General features: G+C 55.8%; 11 protein-coding genes across 11 annotated transcripts; 4 read left to right on the forward strand and 7 right to left on the reverse strand.

The window, feature by feature from the left end:
* Window positions 1–1,184: 1,184 nt before the first annotated feature.
* C7974DRAFT_432010 (GTP-binding protein rho1 precursor) lies at window positions 1,185–2,059 on the forward strand (the record flags this gene model as incomplete). The annotated part of the gene is made up of 5 exons (XM_046144816.1): window positions 1,185–1,252; window positions 1,331–1,358; window positions 1,478–1,675; window positions 1,725–1,859; window positions 1,907–2,059. 5 exons carry the CDS (start codon window positions 1,185–1,187, stop codon window positions 2,057–2,059), a joined length of 582 nt encoding a protein of 193 aa, XP_046000473.1.
* On the reverse strand, window positions 1,722–2,931 carry C7974DRAFT_131891 (uncharacterized protein). The gene is made up of 2 exons (XM_046135396.1): window positions 2,145–2,931; window positions 1,722–2,105 (listed from the first exon to the last, which is right to left on the reverse strand). Exon 1 carries the CDS (start codon window positions 2,847–2,849, stop codon window positions 2,214–2,216), a length of 636 nt encoding a protein of 211 aa, XP_046000474.1. The 5' UTR covers window positions 2,850–2,931; the 3' UTR covers window positions 1,722–2,105; window positions 2,145–2,213.
* Window positions 2,932–4,624, reverse strand: C7974DRAFT_131870 (aspartic peptidase domain-containing protein). The gene is made up of 2 exons (XM_046135393.1): window positions 4,099–4,624; window positions 2,932–4,046 (listed from the first exon to the last, which is right to left on the reverse strand). Exons 1-2 carry the CDS (start codon window positions 4,534–4,536, stop codon window positions 3,015–3,017), a joined length of 1,470 nt encoding a protein of 489 aa, XP_046000475.1. The 5' UTR covers window positions 4,537–4,624; the 3' UTR covers window positions 2,932–3,014.
* Window positions 4,625–5,352: 728 nt separating this feature from the next.
* Window positions 5,353–6,444, reverse strand: C7974DRAFT_304197 (DnaJ domain-containing protein; the record flags this gene model as incomplete). Its single annotated transcript, XM_046137969.1, has 2 exons — window positions 5,353–5,921; window positions 5,985–6,444. The coding sequence occupies 2 exons, from the start codon at window positions 6,442–6,444 to the stop codon at window positions 5,353–5,355; spliced, it is 1,029 nt and encodes a 342-aa protein (XP_046000476.1).
* A 185-nt stretch (window positions 6,445–6,629) lies between these two features.
* C7974DRAFT_131930 (uncharacterized protein) lies at window positions 6,630–7,455 on the forward strand. The gene is made up of 3 exons (XM_046135397.1): window positions 6,630–6,865; window positions 6,968–7,167; window positions 7,218–7,455. Exons 1-3 carry the CDS (start codon window positions 6,814–6,816, stop codon window positions 7,347–7,349), a joined length of 384 nt encoding a protein of 127 aa, XP_046000477.1. The 5' UTR covers window positions 6,630–6,813; the 3' UTR covers window positions 7,350–7,455.
* On the reverse strand, window positions 7,188–8,579 carry C7974DRAFT_131867 (cytochrome c1 heme lyase). Its single transcript, XM_046135392.1, has one exon. The coding sequence runs from the start codon at window positions 8,380–8,382 to the stop codon at window positions 7,561–7,563; it is 822 nt and encodes a 273-aa protein (XP_046000478.1). The 5' UTR covers window positions 8,383–8,579; the 3' UTR covers window positions 7,188–7,560.
* A 49-nt stretch (window positions 8,580–8,628) lies between these two features.
* Window positions 8,629–10,041, forward strand: C7974DRAFT_388546 (diphosphomevalonate decarboxylase). The gene has a single exon (XM_046141286.1). It carries the CDS (start codon window positions 8,778–8,780, stop codon window positions 9,975–9,977), a length of 1,200 nt encoding a protein of 399 aa, XP_046000479.1. The 5' UTR covers window positions 8,629–8,777; the 3' UTR covers window positions 9,978–10,041.
* Window positions 10,042–10,050: 9 nt separating this feature from the next.
* C7974DRAFT_131865 (uncharacterized protein) lies at window positions 10,051–11,318 on the reverse strand. The gene is made up of 2 exons (XM_046135391.1): window positions 11,003–11,318; window positions 10,051–10,951 (listed from the first exon to the last, which is right to left on the reverse strand). The coding sequence occupies exons 1-2, from the start codon at window positions 11,134–11,136 to the stop codon at window positions 10,177–10,179; spliced, it is 909 nt and encodes a 302-aa protein (XP_046000480.1). The 5' UTR covers window positions 11,137–11,318; the 3' UTR covers window positions 10,051–10,176.
* On the reverse strand, window positions 11,319–12,543 carry C7974DRAFT_131884 (t-SNARE). Its single transcript, XM_046135395.1, has 2 exons — window positions 12,070–12,543; window positions 11,319–12,016 (listed from the first exon to the last, which is right to left on the reverse strand). The coding sequence occupies exons 1-2, from the start codon at window positions 12,364–12,366 to the stop codon at window positions 11,501–11,503; spliced, it is 813 nt and encodes a 270-aa protein (XP_046000481.1). The 5' UTR covers window positions 12,367–12,543; the 3' UTR covers window positions 11,319–11,500.
* A 12-nt stretch (window positions 12,544–12,555) lies between these two features.
* C7974DRAFT_354056 (nucleoporin protein Ndc1-Nup) lies at window positions 12,556–14,972 on the forward strand. The gene is made up of 3 exons (XM_046139545.1): window positions 12,556–12,861; window positions 12,911–13,752; window positions 13,801–14,972. Exons 1-3 carry the CDS (start codon window positions 12,714–12,716, stop codon window positions 14,734–14,736), a joined length of 1,926 nt encoding a protein of 641 aa, XP_046000482.1. The 5' UTR covers window positions 12,556–12,713; the 3' UTR covers window positions 14,737–14,972.
* Window positions 14,973–16,608: 1,636 nt separating this feature from the next.
* On the reverse strand, window positions 16,609–18,050 carry C7974DRAFT_131997 (uncharacterized protein). Its single transcript, XM_046135398.1, has 2 exons — window positions 17,269–18,050; window positions 16,609–17,218 (listed from the first exon to the last, which is right to left on the reverse strand). Exons 1-2 carry the CDS (start codon window positions 17,879–17,881, stop codon window positions 17,067–17,069), a joined length of 765 nt encoding a protein of 254 aa, XP_046000483.1. The 5' UTR covers window positions 17,882–18,050; the 3' UTR covers window positions 16,609–17,066.
* Between the last annotated feature and the right edge of the window lie 689 nt (window positions 18,051–18,739).

Genomic DNA, 18,739 nt, shown 5'->3' on the forward strand with positions numbered 1-18,739 from the left:
AACATTTACCATGTGCATCTCCTTCAGGAAGACGGGTGACTATTGATTAGTCCGCGTACCCGCACAGACAGTCACCTCGATGCAGCCCTGGAGTGCTTCGGACATGAGCGTATCACGTGGATGCAACCAAGCGTCTACGGGTGCACAGGACAACGACAAGAAGACTTGCATGCTTGCTTGTTTGCAAGACGCGTAAGATCAACGCCGAGAGCGCCAAAGCTTCCTGCAGCTGGTTCGCGGCAGACCCTGGATGGACGAGGTTGCGGAGAGCATAGGCACAGCCCAAACACAGCAAGGCCCGTCGAGCGAATCGATTGCTTGTTTGTGACGCATTCCACCGGCGGCCCCGCAGTTCCAGCGCCGCAAGGCGAACGGACGGGCATCCAAGACCGCGGTGACGAGACCGGCTAAGACCAGCTCTGGATAGGCGGTGACAGCAGGTAGCGTAGCACCGGAGAGACTCAGACGCTCGCTGCTGTCCTACGGGACGAGACGACAGACGTGGGGAAATGACAGGCGAGCGACCGCCACATCAAACCCGGCCTGAAACAATCGCCAGCAATCGCCAGTGTTGCTGCGATGACGAACGCGCCAGGCGGCTGGTTGTTGAGCAGCGTCCAGCCTCCAGCGTTCGGCGATTGCCGCGGGCGCTCTCGCAGAACCGCTGCGCTGCTGCTGCAGCGCTGCGTGGGCGTGCGGTGTGCGTGATTCAGACGACTGTCGCAGGACAGCGTCGTGCCTGGAGGAACAAGCGTGCAGCCGGTCACGAGCGGAGCGCCGGTCTGGGAGCATGCGCGTGGCTTTATCTATCATGGTGCAGCCCGTCTATCAGCATCTGCGTCGTCTCCCAGCGCTAGCCGACTCGTTGCCGTGGAGCCTCTTGCCTCCTCATACCACATCAACACAGCTGCACCCGCTGCTCTCCCAGACCCAACAGCCCCTGAACTGCCTGTGACGCACTGCTCTTTGATCGCACGGTACGCACGCCTCAGCCACAGCCCCGGGCGACGTTTGGTGCTCAGCCGCGCTGCACGGTTGCCCAGCCTAGCAGCTAGCAGCGTAGCGTGCCCTTCATCCTCACAACTCTACATCAACCACTCTTTCTCCATCTCACCTGCTAACTCCCGTTCGCCCAGCACCACCGCAACACCACCCGATACCCCACACCCCCGACATACAACATAATGGCCGAGATCCGTCGCAAGCTCGTCATCGTCGGCGACGGCGCCTGCGGAAAGACGTGTCTGCTCATGTAAGTCGACGCCCAGCCGCCTATCGCGGCGCCCACCCCCTTTGTCCGCCCTCGCAACCGCTGACAGAACGCCCGCAGTGTGTTCTCCAAGGGCACCTTCCCTGAGGTCAGTCCCCTGCGCGCCCCGTCGCCGTGTCCCTGAGCGGCGTCAGCCTGGCGCCTGCGCCTCCGCTGCACACACGCGGCCGCCCGCAGCAGCACATGCACTGACACGATGCCTCGCAGGTCTACGTCCCCACTGTCTTCGAGAACTACGTCGCCGACGTCGAGGTCGATGGCAAGCACGTCGAGCTCGCCCTCTGGGATACCGCCGGTCAGGAGGATTACGACCGTCTCCGCCCGCTCTCCTACCCCGACTCCCACGTTATCCTGATCTGCTTTGCCGTCGACTCGCCCGACTCGCTCGACAACGTACAGGAGAAGGTGCGTCTCACCCGGCCCGAGCTCCCACGAGCCTGCTAACGCCGCCTAGTGGATCTCCGAGGTTCTGCACTTCTGCCAGGGCCTGCCCATCATCCTCGTCGGCTGCAAGAAGGATCTGCGCTTCGACCAGAAGACCATCGAGGAGCTGCACAAGACTTCCCAGAAGCCTGTAACCCCCGAGCAGGTCAGTTCACCCTTGCGCCCGCCCTGTCATCCACTAACCACGTGCAGGCCGAGGATGTCCGCAAGAAGATTGGTGCCCAGAAGTACCTCGAGTGCTCGGCAAAGACCAACGAGGGCGTCCGAGAGGTGTTTGAGCACGCCACACGGGCGGCCCTGCTCACCCGGAAAGAGAAGAAGAAGTCCAAGTGCACAGTCTTGTAGATGAGTCGAGGACGTGTCAACGGACAAGCCGCCACAGGCACACGATGTTGGTTCTGGACACGAACAACACTGTGGCGGGCTTCATGTGTTAATTGAGGGCGAACCGCATGTGAATCATGGGTGTGACGGAAGATGATCAATCGTCCTGTCCTGGCTAGTTAGAGCCATTTCTTCCACGGCACCTGTTCGAGGCGTTACTGCGCTGGATCTTTCTTGTTTGGAAGTAGTACATCATCTTGGGGCAGTCTATGATGGGGTTATTTTCTCGGAGCGTGCGGGTCGAGATTGAGCAGCAATGGTAGGATCTTTCTAATATGTGCTTGTTTCCAATCCTCGCTGTCACCGCATCTGGACAACACTCGCTCGCTGTCGCTCTGCTCTGGGTTCGGTCAATGGAGTTTTTGCTTGCACCACCGTCCCTGCACATGCACCGTCCCGTATGCTGACCGCCTGCACCGCCAAACCCGCAGCAACACACGCCTGGTCGGCTCCTCGCTCTTTCCCAATCTCCGCTCCTCGTCGTAACCCAGCAACAGCAGATCCTGCTCCAGGGATCCCCCGCCGTCCGCCGTTGCACGTGCCCGCGTCCCCACCTGTGAAGCTGGCTGCTGATCCACATCCGCCTTCGTATCCAACGTGCATCGTGGAATCCGCGCCGTCGGTGCGCCGCCCCACGTGCCGGCCAGACTGGGAGCGCGGCGGCGTGTGTGTATTTCAACCACATCACTCCCGTCGTGAGAAGTTGCAAGTTCGGAGGTTGCCAATTCGCACGACTCAGGGCCACGAGCATGGGGTTTCGGGGGAAAGGCGGGCTGCCGTGAGTCGCATTTATGCATTGTTCTTGATACCTGGTGTTTTTAATGTATGCAATACCAACGCCGTGCTATGCCTTGCCTGTCCCTGATGCGAACGCCGTCCCATGCTTGTAAATGCCCTATCCGCTCCCTTCCGCGGTCTATATACACAATGAAATAGCGAGAGCACACAGTGCTAGCGCCAGAGGGGCCTGAGGAAGCGCATCTGCGCTGCCCTGCTGGCTGTTTTGACCTTGGCTGTCTGCCGCAGCGCTCGTGCTCGGCACCACGCTGCCCTCCATGGCGGACGTCTGCGTCGCGCCCGGGGCCGTAGATGCCGTCGCCGTCGCCGTCGCCGTCGCCGCCGCAGTCGAGGAAGCGCTGCCGCCTGCGCTCGAGCCGGGAGTCGAGCTCTCCGACGGCGGCATCCCCAGCCCGACTCTACTCCCATCAAAGTCAAACACGGCATACACGTTCTTGAGGAACACGTCGCCAATCAGCCACTGGCTCTCGTTGAACGTCTGGCGGCCCACGATGTTGCTGCGGCACAGCCCCGACTCCAGACTACCCCCCAGCCAGTCCGCCGTCGAGATGTTGTACCCCGTCTTGCCGAACACGAACTGCAGCGGCGCCTTGGTGTCGCACGGCACGCTGAAGATCTCGCCTGCCTGCGCGAACCCGGGGATCAGCGAGTGGATGGCGAGCGCGTCAGCGGGGGGCATCAGGATGTACGAGGTGCCCGTGTCCATGATGCCTTGTTTCGCGGAGAGACCGACGGGCGCACCGTTGACGGTAGCGTCGTCGACGGGGATTTCCCAGAAGCCCGTATCGTTGGGGATGCAGTCGAGCCAATTGAGGTCGCCGGCGAAGCGGGCCGTGTTGACGTCGCCGAGGTTGAGCTCGCCGTCGTTGAGGCCGTCGCGGGCGCGGCTCAGGTGTATGCCGTACATTTTTGCGCCGATCTGCTGGTCGGCCTTCAACACGTCCATGACTTGTGCTGTGCCTTTGACCACGTCGCCGCGGCCGATGCCCAGAATGCCGTCCATGGGATAGGATTTGAATTCATCGGATACGTTGGTTGCGAGGCCGAACGATACGGAGGGGGAGAGAGAGCCAATGTGGAGGGTGTCGGTTGCGAGCGTGCCGCTGACGGAACCGGTTCCGTACGTTACACTGAATGGTGTATTTTGAGTCTGAAGCCACTGTCAACAACATCGTACTTCAATTGCTAGTGGCTCGTCTTACCTTGAGAGAGCTCGAGTCTCCTGTGCCGAATGTTGTGTGCGTACCACAAGCATCGGTCTTGCAGTCCTGCCCCATGACCCATGTGTTGCTTGCCGCCGAGTCAAGCAGAAGGTGGTACTCCTCCTTGCTGTCGCCGATCGTCAAGGCGACCATATAGCTCAGATCACTCCCATCCTGATCAATTGCAATACTGTTCTCCTGACTCGGGTCTTTGGAATTGACAATGCTGTAAGTGTTCTGTTGACGGGATCGAATGGGGGCTGGGACGCGTCGCAGGGGAAGTGTTATCGATCCCGAGTTTGGTCTTGGAAGCTTTGCACTTCGCCGCCTTGAAGACGCCGTTGTGCTACCGCTGTCGTATTGGTACGGGTAGAAGGCTGTGACTGTTGGCCACAAGGCTGCTGATACAGCGAGCCATGTTGATAGCTGAGTATACATTATGGCGTTGACGGTACAAAATGAACGACTCGACTTCAATCAAGAAGTGAGGATAGAAGCCACGCAAGGCGCTCCGGAGCAAGCCTCCTCAAATTCCAGAGATCGTCGCTGAACTAGGCTGGCCAGGGCGGGAGAGCGGGAGCGTGGCCGAGTCTTTAATGAAACAGTCGTGCAATCTCAGGGCCGACTCGAGGAAGGGATAAGCATGATAAACAACAAAGTGAGAGGCCATCTTTGCCTTTCAGCTCTTCCATGCGCCCCTCGGCGCTGGTGACGTCTAAATGTCCGCGTTGAGACGAACGGCAGGGTTAGGGTACTATGGTTGGTGTAAATGCGGGGCGATTCCCACCCCTGACCAGCTACCAGCCTGCCGGAAGGGGTCGCTGAAACCGCCATCAGATGCCAGGCACGCCAATAACGGCGTGTGGAACAGCGGTTATGCGTTATCTTGGTTCGTTGAGGTTCCTGGATAAGAGCCAGGACGGGACATTAGGGGCCGTGATTTGCTAGCTAAGCAGGCGCCGCTTAGTAGAGCATCGTCAAGCTTACGAAGTGCATTGAGTGGCCGTTTAGCCCGCTGTGAGCTGTAAGACGTTTCGAAATGGTACATTAAACCACAAGATGGTCATAGCATAGGCCCATGATCAGACATCACACATACCGTTAAACGCTTTGGATGTGTAAAGCTGCTTGTGTGCAGTCTCGTTGATGGATATGAACGAACCCTACGCCTGTGCTGTGCGATATTCCTGTCCAGCCTCAGTCAGGCCAATAATTACTGCAGAATCGGAAACAATCTCTGACAACAACTGCTGCCTAGTATCGTTGACGTAGCCCATGCCTGGCTAGCAGGTCGCAATTGGGCGTAGGCATTTTCTTCGCTTGTGCCATGGCTTCTTCGTCGATAAAAAACCACCCTTGCGCGTCTTGCATCTTCCTTTGTTGTAAATGCTGCTCTTGGTTGCACTTGACGTCAACTGCATGCACATACGATGTCTCGACATGATTGTCGAGTGCTTTCCACCTCTTGTCCCTGGGATTGCTGCCGTACTCGCTGCAGACAGAGGGCGCAACATAGTAGTCGACGCCAAATGTGCCCTGCGACTTGTGCAGACATGTGAACTCGCGCTGTCGCTGAAATGCAAATGACGGACCAGAACTCGATGATCCACCGGAGAAAAGTGACGAAAGAAGCGGCAAAACGAACAGGAATAGCAGTGGCAGCAAATTCCCCAGCGCATTACCAACACCTGGTGTTTGTTCCTGCCCTGCGGGCTGCGCAGTCCCTGGTCTTCTCCGCGGTCGTCCACCGCCGAACTGATGTACCCTCACTCCTGGTCCGCCGCCGAGGTTGAACACGAAGCCTGGCCCTGTGTCGAAACCGCCTATCTACATTAGCCCAGAGTTCCCTCGCCCACGTCCAATGTGGGTATGGCACTTCGACCTACCGAACGGCGCACCGAATCCACCGCCAAAGAACTGCCTAAACAGCTCTTCTGGCGTCATCTCCTCCTGAAACCCGCCGCCCCGCTGTCCTGCAAAGCCGCTGAACGGCGACGCTCCTCCTGCACTTGCCGATGCAGGGTTGAAGCGCGCATCAGGATCGCCTCCGAACTGGTCGAACTTGCTCTTCTTATCCGGGTCGCTGAGGACCTGGAAGGCCTTGCTGACGAGTTTGAATGCTTCGTCTGCGCCCGCGTATCCGTTCTTGTCCGGATGTGTGAGGAGCGAGAGTTTTCTGTATGCCTTCTTGATCTCGCTATCTGTACATGTCTTTTTTACTTCTTCCAGGCCGAGAATTTCATAGTAGGCAGTCGGCCCGCATCTTTTTATCCGCAGTACGGCAGCTTTTTGCTCGACCGTGTAGGCGCGGCCGGCAGAGCCGTCGTGGTGCGCGCGGTCAGACATGGCGGTGATGGAGGGGTTTGGTGATGATCAGGCCGCGGAGGTGGCCGCGAGATCCAAGGGTGGTGCACCAAGCGAGCTTGCGTGTGGCGACTTGTATGGGGCGCTGACGGCGATGCGCGGTGGGAGTGGGTGTTCGTGCGGAAGGCGATCTGGTGTTGTGAGATAGATGCCAAATGCGGCTCGGCAGCGTTGGCTGCTGGTTCGAGTCGAGGCCACACTTTCAAAGCCAGGGTGCCAGGGTACGGCTAGCGCAGACTTCACGTCATTGAACTCCGACTTGCACATCAGATCTTCGAGCGCGTAGAGCTGCGTTTCTAGAGCATCCACCCCCTACTTTTCTTCAAACCTCAATTTCCATCATACTTCATAATGTCTGAGGAAGCAAAGAAGTCAACGCTGCAATCGCTGCGCAACTGGGGTGGTACGTATCCAAGCCTGCCTTTCTCGCAGCCACATCTCTCACGTGCTTGCGTCTTCATAACAACCTTTTGTCTCAAGATGTGCTATCGCTAACCCTGTCCAGAAAACTCAGTTCCTCCCACTCTCCTTGCTACTTTAATTTCGGCCCAACATGCGCGCCCGTTCCAGCCGCTTCCCATGATGTTCGCGCCAATGCTGTTGTTCTCGTCCTACCTGAACTTGAGCAACTACAAGACTGATGCGGCTGGTATCACAGCTGCATGGAGCGGTCTGTATGGTCTGTTGGCACTGAGGAGAAGCCAGGTGAGCTTGCGCTATGATTGAAATATGCGCCGTATGCTAATCGACGTCAGAAACTGAGGAACAAGTTCACAGTCCGAGGTGCCGTAAGGGGCGCATCTCTGGCTCTCTGTGCAGTCAATGTGGTTGGCTGTGGATTGGCATACACATTTGGCAAGCGCGAGAAGGACGAGAAGACGACATGAGGGCTGCTGTATGCAATACTGGAAACTCAGTCGATGTATGATACAATAAACCGCGCCAAAGGGAGCGTAACAGGAGTGTAAAATAATACAGGCTTCATCAATATGCCTCTACGAACCCTATCCGAATTCAAGAAACGCCGTTGCCATGGTCCTCCGGGTATGCAATTCCTCCGTCAATCGTACATATCATACAACATCCGTACCACCACATCTAGAAACCCCAGAACCTGCTCACTCTTGTCTTGACAGCCTCCCAGCTATTCAGCTTTGGTCTTACATCGAGGTAGAAGTTGAGGCCCTGTCCCGGCTGCGCGCCAGGCTGCGTCTTGCCCGCGTAGAAATCAATCACGTACTCGACCTTGGTGCCGCAGCGGTCCACCACCCAGTCGTGCCGATCAAACGGCGGCTGGTACCCCAGGAGTGCGTTCCAGCGCGCGCGCGGTGTCAGGCTCGTGCTCAGCCCGGAGAACGACTCGAGCTTCGGCCCGCCGCAGCTTTCGCTGCCCCGCCCTTGCTCCCACGCTTTGATCTCGTGCCATGCTCGCTCGTTGACGGCGTTGTGGATGGGGATTATGGCTTTCATGTCTGAGGCTTGTGGATCGAACTGTTTGCGTTTCATGGCATCGAAGAACATGCGTTCGCTGGGGTAAATCCAGTTCCCGGATGCCTTGTCTGCACCAGTATCCTTCTCGTTGTTTGCGGGTCGTTCGGTCGGTGCGTTGGGCATGGAACGCGGGATCGTGCTAATTTCGCGGTCGGTGCCGAGGCGCAGGTTCGAGAGGAGGCCGCTGGTTGTTGGCGCGGGGGAGGAGGTGGATTGATCGAGGGTAGAGGAGTCGCATGATTGTTGGACAGGAGAGGATTTCTCGGGCGCTGCTGCTTGCGATTGCGCTGACGTTGCGGGCGGCGGCGCGGAGGTGTGAGGGTTTGTTTGAGTGTTGCCGGCTGCGCGCGCTTGCTCGAGCCATGCCTCGCGCGCTTTGTGGTCTACGGGGCATCCGGCGGCAGCCGCCTCATCATGCTGTGAAGACATTGGTGTGGTTATAGAACCGTCGAGGTGATGCTACAAGACAATCGGCAGATGGCGAGATGGCCAGAAAAGTGGCGCTTGGACGTCGTTCGGCCTGCGACGATTACCTTCTCCTCTGATTGGCGGGTCTGGACTACAATGGGTTGGGGCTAGTTCACCGCTTTGGGGAGTTTAGCTTCACGAATCGAGGGCCGGTGGATTTATCGATACAAGAAAAGGAGAACAGAGGTCTTCTTCTCTCTGCGATTCCCACATCGGTCGCTGCTGTCTCGGGCTATATCGGTGCATTTCGTGGTTGAAGACTTGAAGTTTTGGACCCTGCATAAACAACCCCCACCATCACTCCCCTTTCTTTCCACCCCTCCTCCGCATTCAACTAATCGACCCTGAACGCCAAAATGTCTGAGATCTACCGTGCCAGCACCACCGCGCCCGTCAACATTGCCGTCATCAAGTACTGGGGCAAGCGCGATGCTAAGCTCAACCTCCCCACCAACTCTTCTCTCAGCGTTACCCTCTCGCAGAACGATCTCCGCACCCACACAACCGCCTCCTGCTCCTCTTCATACCCGGCTGAGGACTCCCTGCTGCTCAATGGCAAGCCTCAGGACGTGTCTGGCGCCCGCACGCAAGCTTGCTTTCGCGAGCTGCGGGCGCTGAGGAAGGACGTCGAAGCCAAGGACTCGAACGCTCCCAAGCTCGCCGAATTGCCGCTGAAGATTGTGTCCGAGAACAACTTCCCTACTGCTGCTGGGCTGGCTAGCAGTGCCGCTGGCTTCGCTGCTCTCGTACGCGCGATTGCAAACCTCTACGAACTGCCCGCAGACCCCACGGAGCTCTCGCGCATTGCCCGTCAAGGTTCCGGCTCAGCATGCAGGAGTCTGTTTGGTGGATACGTGGGCTGGGAGCAGGGCTCTGCGGCCGATGGAACCGACAGCAAGGCCTTTGAGGTTGCTCCCGCGAGCCACTGGCCGGACATGCGCGCCGTCATTCTGGTCGTCAGCGCTGCGAAGAAGGACGTCTCGAGTACATCTGGCATGCAGACTACTGTTGCCACATCCTCTTTGTTCGCATCGAGAGCGAGCGAGACTGTGCCCAGGCGCATGAAGGAGATGCAGGAAGCAGTCAAGAACAAGGACTTTGAGACCTTTGCCAAGGTCACCATGATGGACAGCAACTCGTTCCATGCCACCTGCCTGGACACATACCCGCCCATCTTCTACCTGAACGACGTCTCGAGGGCAGCAATCAAGATGGTCGAGCAGATCAACGCTACCGCTGGCAAGATCATTGCAGCCTACACCTTCGATGCTGGCCCAAATGCTGTTATCTACTATCTCGAGGAGAACGAGAAGCACGTTGCTGGTGTATTCAAGACGCTTCTGGCTGACAAGGACGGCTGGAGTGGCGAGCGCGGCGCGGCCGTTGAGGGCAACTACGAGGCGGCTGAGAAGGCCAACACCGAGGCTGAGGTCGCTGTCGGTCTGCTGAAGGAGGGTGTTAGCAGAGTCATCTTGACAGGTGTTGGTGAAGGCCCAGTAAAGACCGAGGAGGCTTTAATTAACGAGAAGGGCGAGCCAATCTCAGTATTGTATTAGGCAGCGTGCAAGCCAAGCATTAGATACCCTCGAACAGAAGCAATGTCCACCGTACCCCCCTTCATTCCATGCAGTGTACAAGCGAAATCTGCGTCGATTATCCGTCCGAACCGGTTCTCACGCCATGCATCCGCTTCACGAGCAGTGATCCTGTAATCGACTTGCTCGCCGCACGTCCTTCCCACACCATGCACTTGCTTCACGGAGCAGTAGCCTCGTAACCGTCTTGCTCGCCACGCGACTCCCTGATGAGCCATACCTGGCCAGCCTTCATCCTTTCAGTCTTGTACGGGCACTGCAACTTGTCTTCCTCGCACTTGTGCTCGTGGTAGCTACAGAAGTCCATGTTGAAAAGCTGGTGACGATTCTGAAGGTCGTCCTTGCGCCATTTGCCGACTCTCTTGTAGAACCGCAGCAGAAACTCGTGGGGCAGGAGTTCGTACGCCTCGTCCTCCTCACCTTCATCAAGATCGAGCCTCCAGACCATGAAGTAGCGGTCTACGATGAGGTCCAGGATCGGATCAGTCGAAGGCAGGTTGTAGAAAGCGTAGGTGATCGTCTCGTACTCTTCGAGCGCGGGGCAGTCAGAGTCGTAGTCGTTCACAATGGCGCGGTTAAGCTGCTCTCGCAGTCGAGGTACGACGAAGCGGTCGGCGAACACGTAGAGCTTTAGGCGAAGCATCTTGGCGGAGATGCTGTAAGGGTGCACAGGATCGGCAATGCGACGCCAGTCTGGTGACATGGCAGGTAGTGTTTGCGTGTACAACCATTCCACGAAGAGGTTGAAGATGCTAGCCTCGACATCGCTTCCGAGCACAACCGTACGCTCTGCAGCCTCGCGCCATATTCCAGCAAAAGCACGCTTAAAGTACTCGGAGTGGTGACTCAGGAAGGCCTCTGAGAGGTGGTATTGCACTCGCTCTGGTCCAACCTCAATCGTGACCTTGTCTGGTACAGTCAGGCGAGCAAGAGTGCTGCATATTGGATCAGTACAACAGGAAGGTTTGTTTTGCTCTTCTGCAGACCTGTGAAGCGGTGGCTCCTCTTGATTAGTCGCTGGCAACCTGATTGACTGGGCAGTTGCGGGCCTGCTGAAAGGGTAGTCTCTCAGCAGCTGGTCACGAATGGCCTTGCGCGTCCGGTCCATTGCCTCGCTCATGGCGGGGTCTGAAGCGTTTTGTGTGTTTGTTGCGAGGTAAGTGTCAGATGTGAAGAGGTAGGCGAAGGTCAGCGGACTGCCTACGGCGTGCAAGCAAAGCAGGTAGGAGCGATATCGGTCACTGCAACCTTAAAGTGTAACATGAAAAAGGAAGGTGAATGCAAATTGGAACGCAGCAGATAACGTCGACAACGAATGAAAACTGCAGCGTTTGCATTATTTGTACACTACCTCAACGCTGCGAAACATGCAAAAGACTGTAGCTGAATGAAATTCGAAAACACGCCCCACGCCATGGTATAAGAGCTCCTCGTATGGTTGAAATCGCTAGCAAAGATCAGATCGTAAAGGACGCAGACAAGGCTTAGTCCAGTACCACGGCCAGGATTATGATAACCAGAACGACGGCCAGGATTAGTAGGAGAATGCACGCCTTACTCCTCGCGCTCTTCTGGTAGTTGCTCGCCTGCTTCAAGTTCACATGTGCGCCTCTCGAAGCATCGTGTGTGACTTCAACGTTCTCCTCAATGATATCAAGCTGCGCTCCCTGTTCGTGCACCATGTGCGCAACATCGCGAAAGAGCTCGTTGAGCTCACCAACCGACTGCTCGATGTTGCGAATCTCAGACTCACGCTCGATGATAAGCGACTCTTGGAAATCCACCTCGTCTTGATTTGCCAGACGGAGCTGCTCCTGCTCCTGCTGCTGGCCGAACTCGGTGCGTTCTGCGCTAGGCGATGCTTGGTCGTCAAGAGCTGCACGTGCTGCGGTTGCTGATGCTCGCTCTTTCTCAAGAGCTTGCTTCTGCAGTTGTTGGAATTCAGTAAGAGACGCCTTGAACTCGCGGCTAAGCTTTGACTGCGTGAACCTCTGCGATGGCTGCCTGTGGTTAGCGCTCGGTCTTTCCGTTCTCAGATCCAGCTTGAGCATACCCCAACATCAGGCCATTGACTGATCTTTTTCACGCCTTCTCCGATTTCCTTGAACTTCTCTGCTGTCTCCTCTGTCGTGCTCTTGACCCTCTCCCGTACTCGTGCTGTCTCGTGCTTGGTCCCAAGCTTCGAGAGCTCAGTTGATAGGCGTGCGACATTTCGAGTGAGTGCGAACAGGTCGTCTGAGATCTTGCTGGCAAAGTCGCGGAACTCTGGGTCATCGGCGTACGAAGGATCGTCCTCACGCCTCCAGTTGGTAGGCTGGCTCTCGAGAGCTGCGCTGCGCTGGAAAGACATGATGCGGGGCGATTGCGACAAGGCTTTAATCGGTATTTGGAAGTGATACAATAGTTGACTCGATGTATGCGACCGGTATCAGACGGATGTGGGAGCCTGGAGATAGGTAAGAGTGTTGATGGATCCTCGGCGGTGCGGCGTTCGTCATTGCGCCAAGGCTGGTGTGGATCGTCTCAGGCGTCGCTCATTGTTTGTTTGAGAAAGTTGAGCTGCTTTCACTGCTGCATCAGCCCCACTTCCAGTCCTTCCTTCAGCGCGACGTCTTTCTTGTTCGTCAGTTCTGCCATGAAATAAGCTCTTTCTAGCTTCACATTTCCGACATCGCGCAGACAGAGTTCTACACAAAGATGGCGGCCCTCGCACCTCTGGGCACCGGGACGCGCCCATACCGCGACTACCTGACACCATCGCTCCATACGCGATTCATAAGAGCAAGTCGATACACAATATTGCTGTGCTACGTCATTGCGTGCTGGATGGGCGAGTGGAAAAGCCGTAAGCAGCCTTCCAAATACTAAAGAGCTTCCACTAACGAGACATGCAGTACTGTGGTTATGGCTTCCTTTTGGTCCCACTGGCATTCGCACGCTCCTCCTCTTCATACCCGCCCTTACCATCTACCTGCTTCGAATTGCGCAATGGCATGTCGGTCCGCGCCACACTTTAACGCGCGCCGAGACCTTTCAGAAGTACTTCCTTAGGAAGAACACGATCCTCACTCTCGCCTTCTACACGTTTTCAGCTTGGCTGTATAGCGAGATCTACACGTGGTCACGTACCGAGAAGGACAGGCTGAATATCACAGAGCTTGGACGCGCTCATGAGAGGCTGAAGCTGAACGAACGGCCACTATACTTGCGCTTCCTGTTCATGATGCTGGCGGCTGCACAGACCGGCGTGCATTTGTGGAGTGATTACGATCGAATTGATGTGCCGGCAATGCAGCCCAAGCAGCTTGGCGGAGCTGTGGAAACTGATGCTCCAGTAAAGAGAGGTCCCAAACCAAGAGTAGTGCTCGTGAAGCAGCTACAACCCATGTTCGTCACTGCTGCGAGTCTGGCATTACTTGTCACCATTTCCGGAACTATTTTCTACTTCATTGGGCCCCGCCACTTGTTGTGGGAGTACTATTACAGCTTTAGTCGAAACTTCATCAGCTTGTCGAAAACCTCCAAGCCTACTGGACTGGCACCTTTTGCCCCGTTGGTATCCAAATTCGCCATGGAGGGAACATTACTGGTTCTATTGTGGGAGTTTGTCAACAAAGCATTCGACTTGTACATTGCTCAGGAGCCCTTGAAATACAACAAGCCGATCACTGGCGATTCCAAAGATCCTAATGGAACGCTGTTGAACGGTTTGAAATCGAACAAAGAGGCTACCAAGGTGTGTGTCTTCATCCTACGGTAGATCGATGTACTAATGTGAGTCCAGGCTATGGCATTCTGGGAATTGGCTTTGATCACAGATGCCTTCTCTGACCGCCGCAAAACTATCTACGCTGAGATGGAACGAAAACGAGCCCCAACCTTTCAGCAGGTCGCCGACTTTTGTCTCGCCGAAATCAAGTTGCTCATTGACCGCCTGAATGTTGGACTCGACCCTGCTTATCAAACCGCAGCTGCTTCTGCTGCCCCAGAACCAAGACCATCGGTCAATCTAGTTCCGCAGATCTCACAGCCCCTCAAGGACGACAAGCAGGTTGTGGCCCTGCCGCCGAAGCCGAGCACAAAGTGGGAACAGTTTGAGGCCACGACTTCTGGCATCGCAAAGTCCCATAGCTCACCGGGCAATTCCCAACAGGCATATGGCCGTGAGGCTATCAACAAAGGTATGAAGAAGGCTCAGGAGGGTGCACAGCAAGCTGAGGCCGTCGCATCTACTGCTTCCACGAAAATCCTCTCATCCCCTTTCGGCTATTTCTTCAGCCATTCGTTGCCGCGTAGGGCAAAACTTGTCGTTCTTGGTGCACCATATTCTCGCATATCGCTCATCTGCAACGCTATTACTGCGCTTGCAAATCTCGCTACGTTCTCCATTGCCGAAGACTCAATCGGACGTTTTCATGAGAGCGTACCAGCCATCATCCGTACGTTCACCCAGGCCATCAACAAAATCGACGCATATATGGCCACTCTTCAGGTCCATTGGAGCGACACAGACACGTTGTCAAAGTTTGAGGCGGAGCAGAAGAAGGTCCCAGAGGTTGATTTGGTTAGAAAGTGTCTGCAGACAGGCCTACAGAACGTGCTCAGCAGCTTTGAAAAGTACCTGGGCGGCATGGGCATGAGTATGCTTGAGATTACAGACGCGAAGAAGGCAGCTGCAATTGTGAGGCAGCCAGAGATGATGCAGACGGCTGCCCGTTAGAGATAGCCGTAGGATGGATGCCTCATATGTGCCCAACATCCAAATTAGATGACACCAAGGGATCCGCACGCGGATACCCAAACTTTATTGGATTCCAAAACCAAGGTTCAATCGAGATTGGCGTCAGCTGAATGTTTCTGCAACTGCCGTGTATCACTCGGTGTTAGCCCGTCCCTTTTAGTACTGTACTGTAACACCATCTTGGTTCAAAGTGTATGCTATGTCATCCTGATACCGTAAACTTAACTCGCCACAATTGTGGGGTGAGGGGGTGCGTAGTCGTCTCCCTTCGCAAGTATAGGCTCTTTCCCCACCGTACAACCCTTTGGCCCTGTTGCCGAACACGAAGCTGGGTAGCATTGCCGATTCTTATTGCAGGTTCGCATACGCCAGATTCATTCACGAACTTTCTTCTATGACTTGATGTCGCGAGTCCACGCAAGTCCACGCAACCGCGTGGTCCGTACAAACTAAATGCGAGGAGCTAAACCTTCTCACACGATAGCAAAGTCATCAAGCTGTTTCGTTACAACCAGCTGTGGCTAACGGCCATCCTCCCGCCGCGGTCCGCAATACGATGGAATTCCCCGAGGCATCTGATACGAATGTACATCACTTAAATCAGGGGACTCGTGGTCCGTCCACTTGTGATTGGATCCAAACCCGACGGGAGCAAGTCCGGTCCAAGAAATTTCACTCGCCAACACGATGTCACTTGGAAGGTTCGCGTATTGTTTCTGAGTGCGGACAACGCCCTAGAAGTAGTATGGCTCACTCGATGCTTTCGGCGCAAACAACACCGTGAAGACTTGCCGCATCATCGCCTGACGAGGCGTGTCACGCCTCAGCATAGCAATAGGCCGGGGGAATACAAGGCTGAAATCTCGGAAGGCCTCCCTCCTCCCCAGAGAAAGGGGGACGCCGCATGCACATCTGCCGAGACGCACGCTAGACCACGAGCTCGAAATGTTTAATCTAGGTTTGGCCAATGTACAGCAGCGTGTCATTCTTCCACCGATTCTGACTTGCTACAAGCGTCCCACACTGGATTTATGTAACATACCGACATGGGTGGCGGTATGATACATGCTCCCGTAGCTATTGCATCGGACAAGTCGACCTGCGGCCGGCTAGCAGCCCAAGTGCAAGAATTGGTCAACTTTAACGCAGACCCTGCCTTAGGCATGGTCCGACGTGACACCCCCCTGCACCCACAGGATACATACCGATGCTGCAATTCCATCGTTTCCAAGCGCCTGGAAGTTTACATTTTGCTCGCCAACCAGCGATACTTTCCGCCGCTATCGGAGACAGTTCCGCCGTTTTGGATCGTACGCAACATGCTGCATGCACGATGCCCCTCTCTGCATACAACTAAGAGCTCCCGGAAAGGAAGGTCGAGCTTCGAATTTTGAGCAATGACGTTGTGCGAGTAATCGGCTCGCGTGGCGCAGACACATGCTCGACTGACCATCACACTATACTCGGTAGAGTTCCGAGTCGGTGTCTGTGCGTTGGTTGCATCGGGCAAAACCGACGCTCGCAGTTCGGTCGTGTTTGGTCGTGTGAGATCCCGAGTCGACAAGCGATACAGATTGTTCTAGCGTTACGACTCATGTAGAAGGATGAGTTGTGTTCTGTCCAGGTTCATGCAGCCGCTGGGTATACACGAATGAAGCGGTTCCAAGGTCTGAGTCCGGCGTGCGTTGGCCTTGACCGAAGTGAAGATTAGGTTTCCATGTGCGGATGATGTGCGTCAAGTGATGCGCCGCTATCTTGGGAATGGGCGTTTAATTGGGAACTAGATCATTTAGGTTTTGCGCCGCGTATCAAGTACGCGAGTAGCAGTGATTGGATGTCTTGCGAGAGTGCACGGTGTGGGAAAACGGTGAGCTTGATAATGATGAGTGGCGAATGCTGAGTTTTGCCTGTTCGCATACAGTGAAAGGGATGTGTTGCTTCTGGGTAAAGGTTCAAGTCATCCGTCACCTGCTTTTAACACCCGGATAATTGACTTTGAGGCGAAGACATCCAAGTCGATAAGCCAACTACTGCACTGCGTCTTCTGTATACCAGATAAAGTTTATGTGCATAGCACCTGTGAGAAGGAGTATGGCCATGTTGTACGCGTAAGCTCTGCGGCGATTTTGTGCAGAGTTGCAACGGGATTCCGGGGAGGCAGATGTTTGTTTCTTGCAGGCTTATCTTACATGATGGGAGAATTACAGTGTCATAATGCATGGAGAGCCGAAGGCTTGCGGACCTTGAGCTCAGCGATGGGTTGGACGTGTGGGCGGAAGGTTGTCCACCAACCAAAGGTTGAAGTAGACTCAACCCGCCTTTGGTTTCGCCTTTCCGATGTTGTAGCCCCACTTCCTCAGGGTCTTCACAACCTTGGGCAGGACGGCAGCAGTAAGCGGGACTCTGAAAAAGATCAAGGACTTGTGCACTAGGTAGGCCAGGCCCAGCTGTGTCCAGATTGCTTGACGCTGTTAGCCAACGTTCAGTAGGGAAAGCTAGTTCTGAGCTTACATGCATCACCACCACTGTGTGCCTTCACAGCAGCTACTTCACCAGCATCCAGACTCCCCTCCCTGTGCGTGGCCTCGGCAGCTTCCTCTAGTACGTGCCTTTCGGCCGACGTAGTTCCTGCGTCTGGAAAGACTAGTCGCACCAGGTTCCAGAAGCCATCTTTGACTACTTCTTCGTAGTGCCCTATCCTGTCTGTCCCGAGCAGCCGCACAGCGATGAAACAGAGGGGGAAGTCGAGAGCAGACAGGCCTAGATAGACACCCAGAGCTGCCCATCCATACTCTTTCGAAAGCGCTTTGAGTTTCTGAGATAGTGACTGGGCTGGCTCAGGGCTGCCTAGGTGTGGCGTTGGGTTATGATGCGATCCATTCGTCTTGCTGCTGTTGAAGCGGACGGAGCGGAAGCGGCGGGCGAGGGCGGATCGTTGGAAACGGAGGTGCAGCAGTGCAGTTTGCTGGAGTGTTTTGGGCTGCAACCGAGTTCTGGCTGGGTGCTGTGTCGACGAGAAGAAGCTCTTCAGGAAAGGCGCCGGCGGACGCGGACCGCGCTTCATTGCCAGAGAGCCCCATGGCAGAAGCTGCTCTGTCCCAATGCGTGCGACGCGCGCCTTCATTGAGACTGGTGGATCAGGTTGGAGGCGGGCCGGAGATGCGCTCACGTGGTGAGGTTGGCTGTATCAGATCGTTGTCGCAGGTGTTCCGTGTTCGCAAAGTCGATGTTTCGTCACGGACTGCCAGGGTCCATCGCGGCTGCCGTCGGCCAAAAAGCTCCGACCTTGCGCCTGCCTCGAACTCACCGCCCGCCAGATTGAGCTCGATTCAGGAACAGGAAGTAGAAACGTATGCAATCCTGCGACATGCGGAATCTTCTTTTGCGCCTTCTTCTCGCCCCACCCTTGCCTTGCCTGTTGGGATGTGGACACAACGAGTCAAACGCGCTTGAGACCAGCATGTAATGAGTCGCGACTGGCCATACCAGCACCGGCCAGTCGATCTTGCATCCTTCATTCATACGATCATCTCCGTGCTTGCAGATGGCCGTCAAGCGGCCTGTCTTCGGCCCGCATGAGCTTGGCCATGTCGTTCGTACACTGCACGACGATGACCAGCAAGTCCAGGTTCTCCGCCGCAGCGGCCTCACTGGCTACGAAATCCAGGAACCAGGCATCAAAATTACCGAGTCGGAAAACCTATTGTACTCATGCCGTTTGTCCAGGGACCGTGGTCGCTCCCTCACGAGGCGAGCAGAAGTGGGTCATCTTGATCGCTCCTCCATGGCTTGCCGTCATTCTGCAGAGACTCACAAAGACTCCTGCCATTCTCCAGGGACCGTTGTTGCGGTGGTCAACTATACGAGAGTAGGTGGGTCATCTCGATCGCCCTCTCCACGGCTTGAGTCAATTACCTATCCCGTATCGAGTGTTCTCTGCGATTGGATAGCGTCCGACGGCTCCCAGAGGACGCTCGGGATG

Source organism: Boeremia exigua (assembly GCF_020726555.1).
Source record: "Boeremia exigua strain MPI-SDFR-AT-0100 chromosome Unknown C7974scaffold_3, whole genome shotgun sequence".
Classification (NCBI taxonomy): Eukaryota; Fungi; Ascomycota; class Dothideomycetes; order Pleosporales; family Didymellaceae; genus Boeremia; species Boeremia exigua.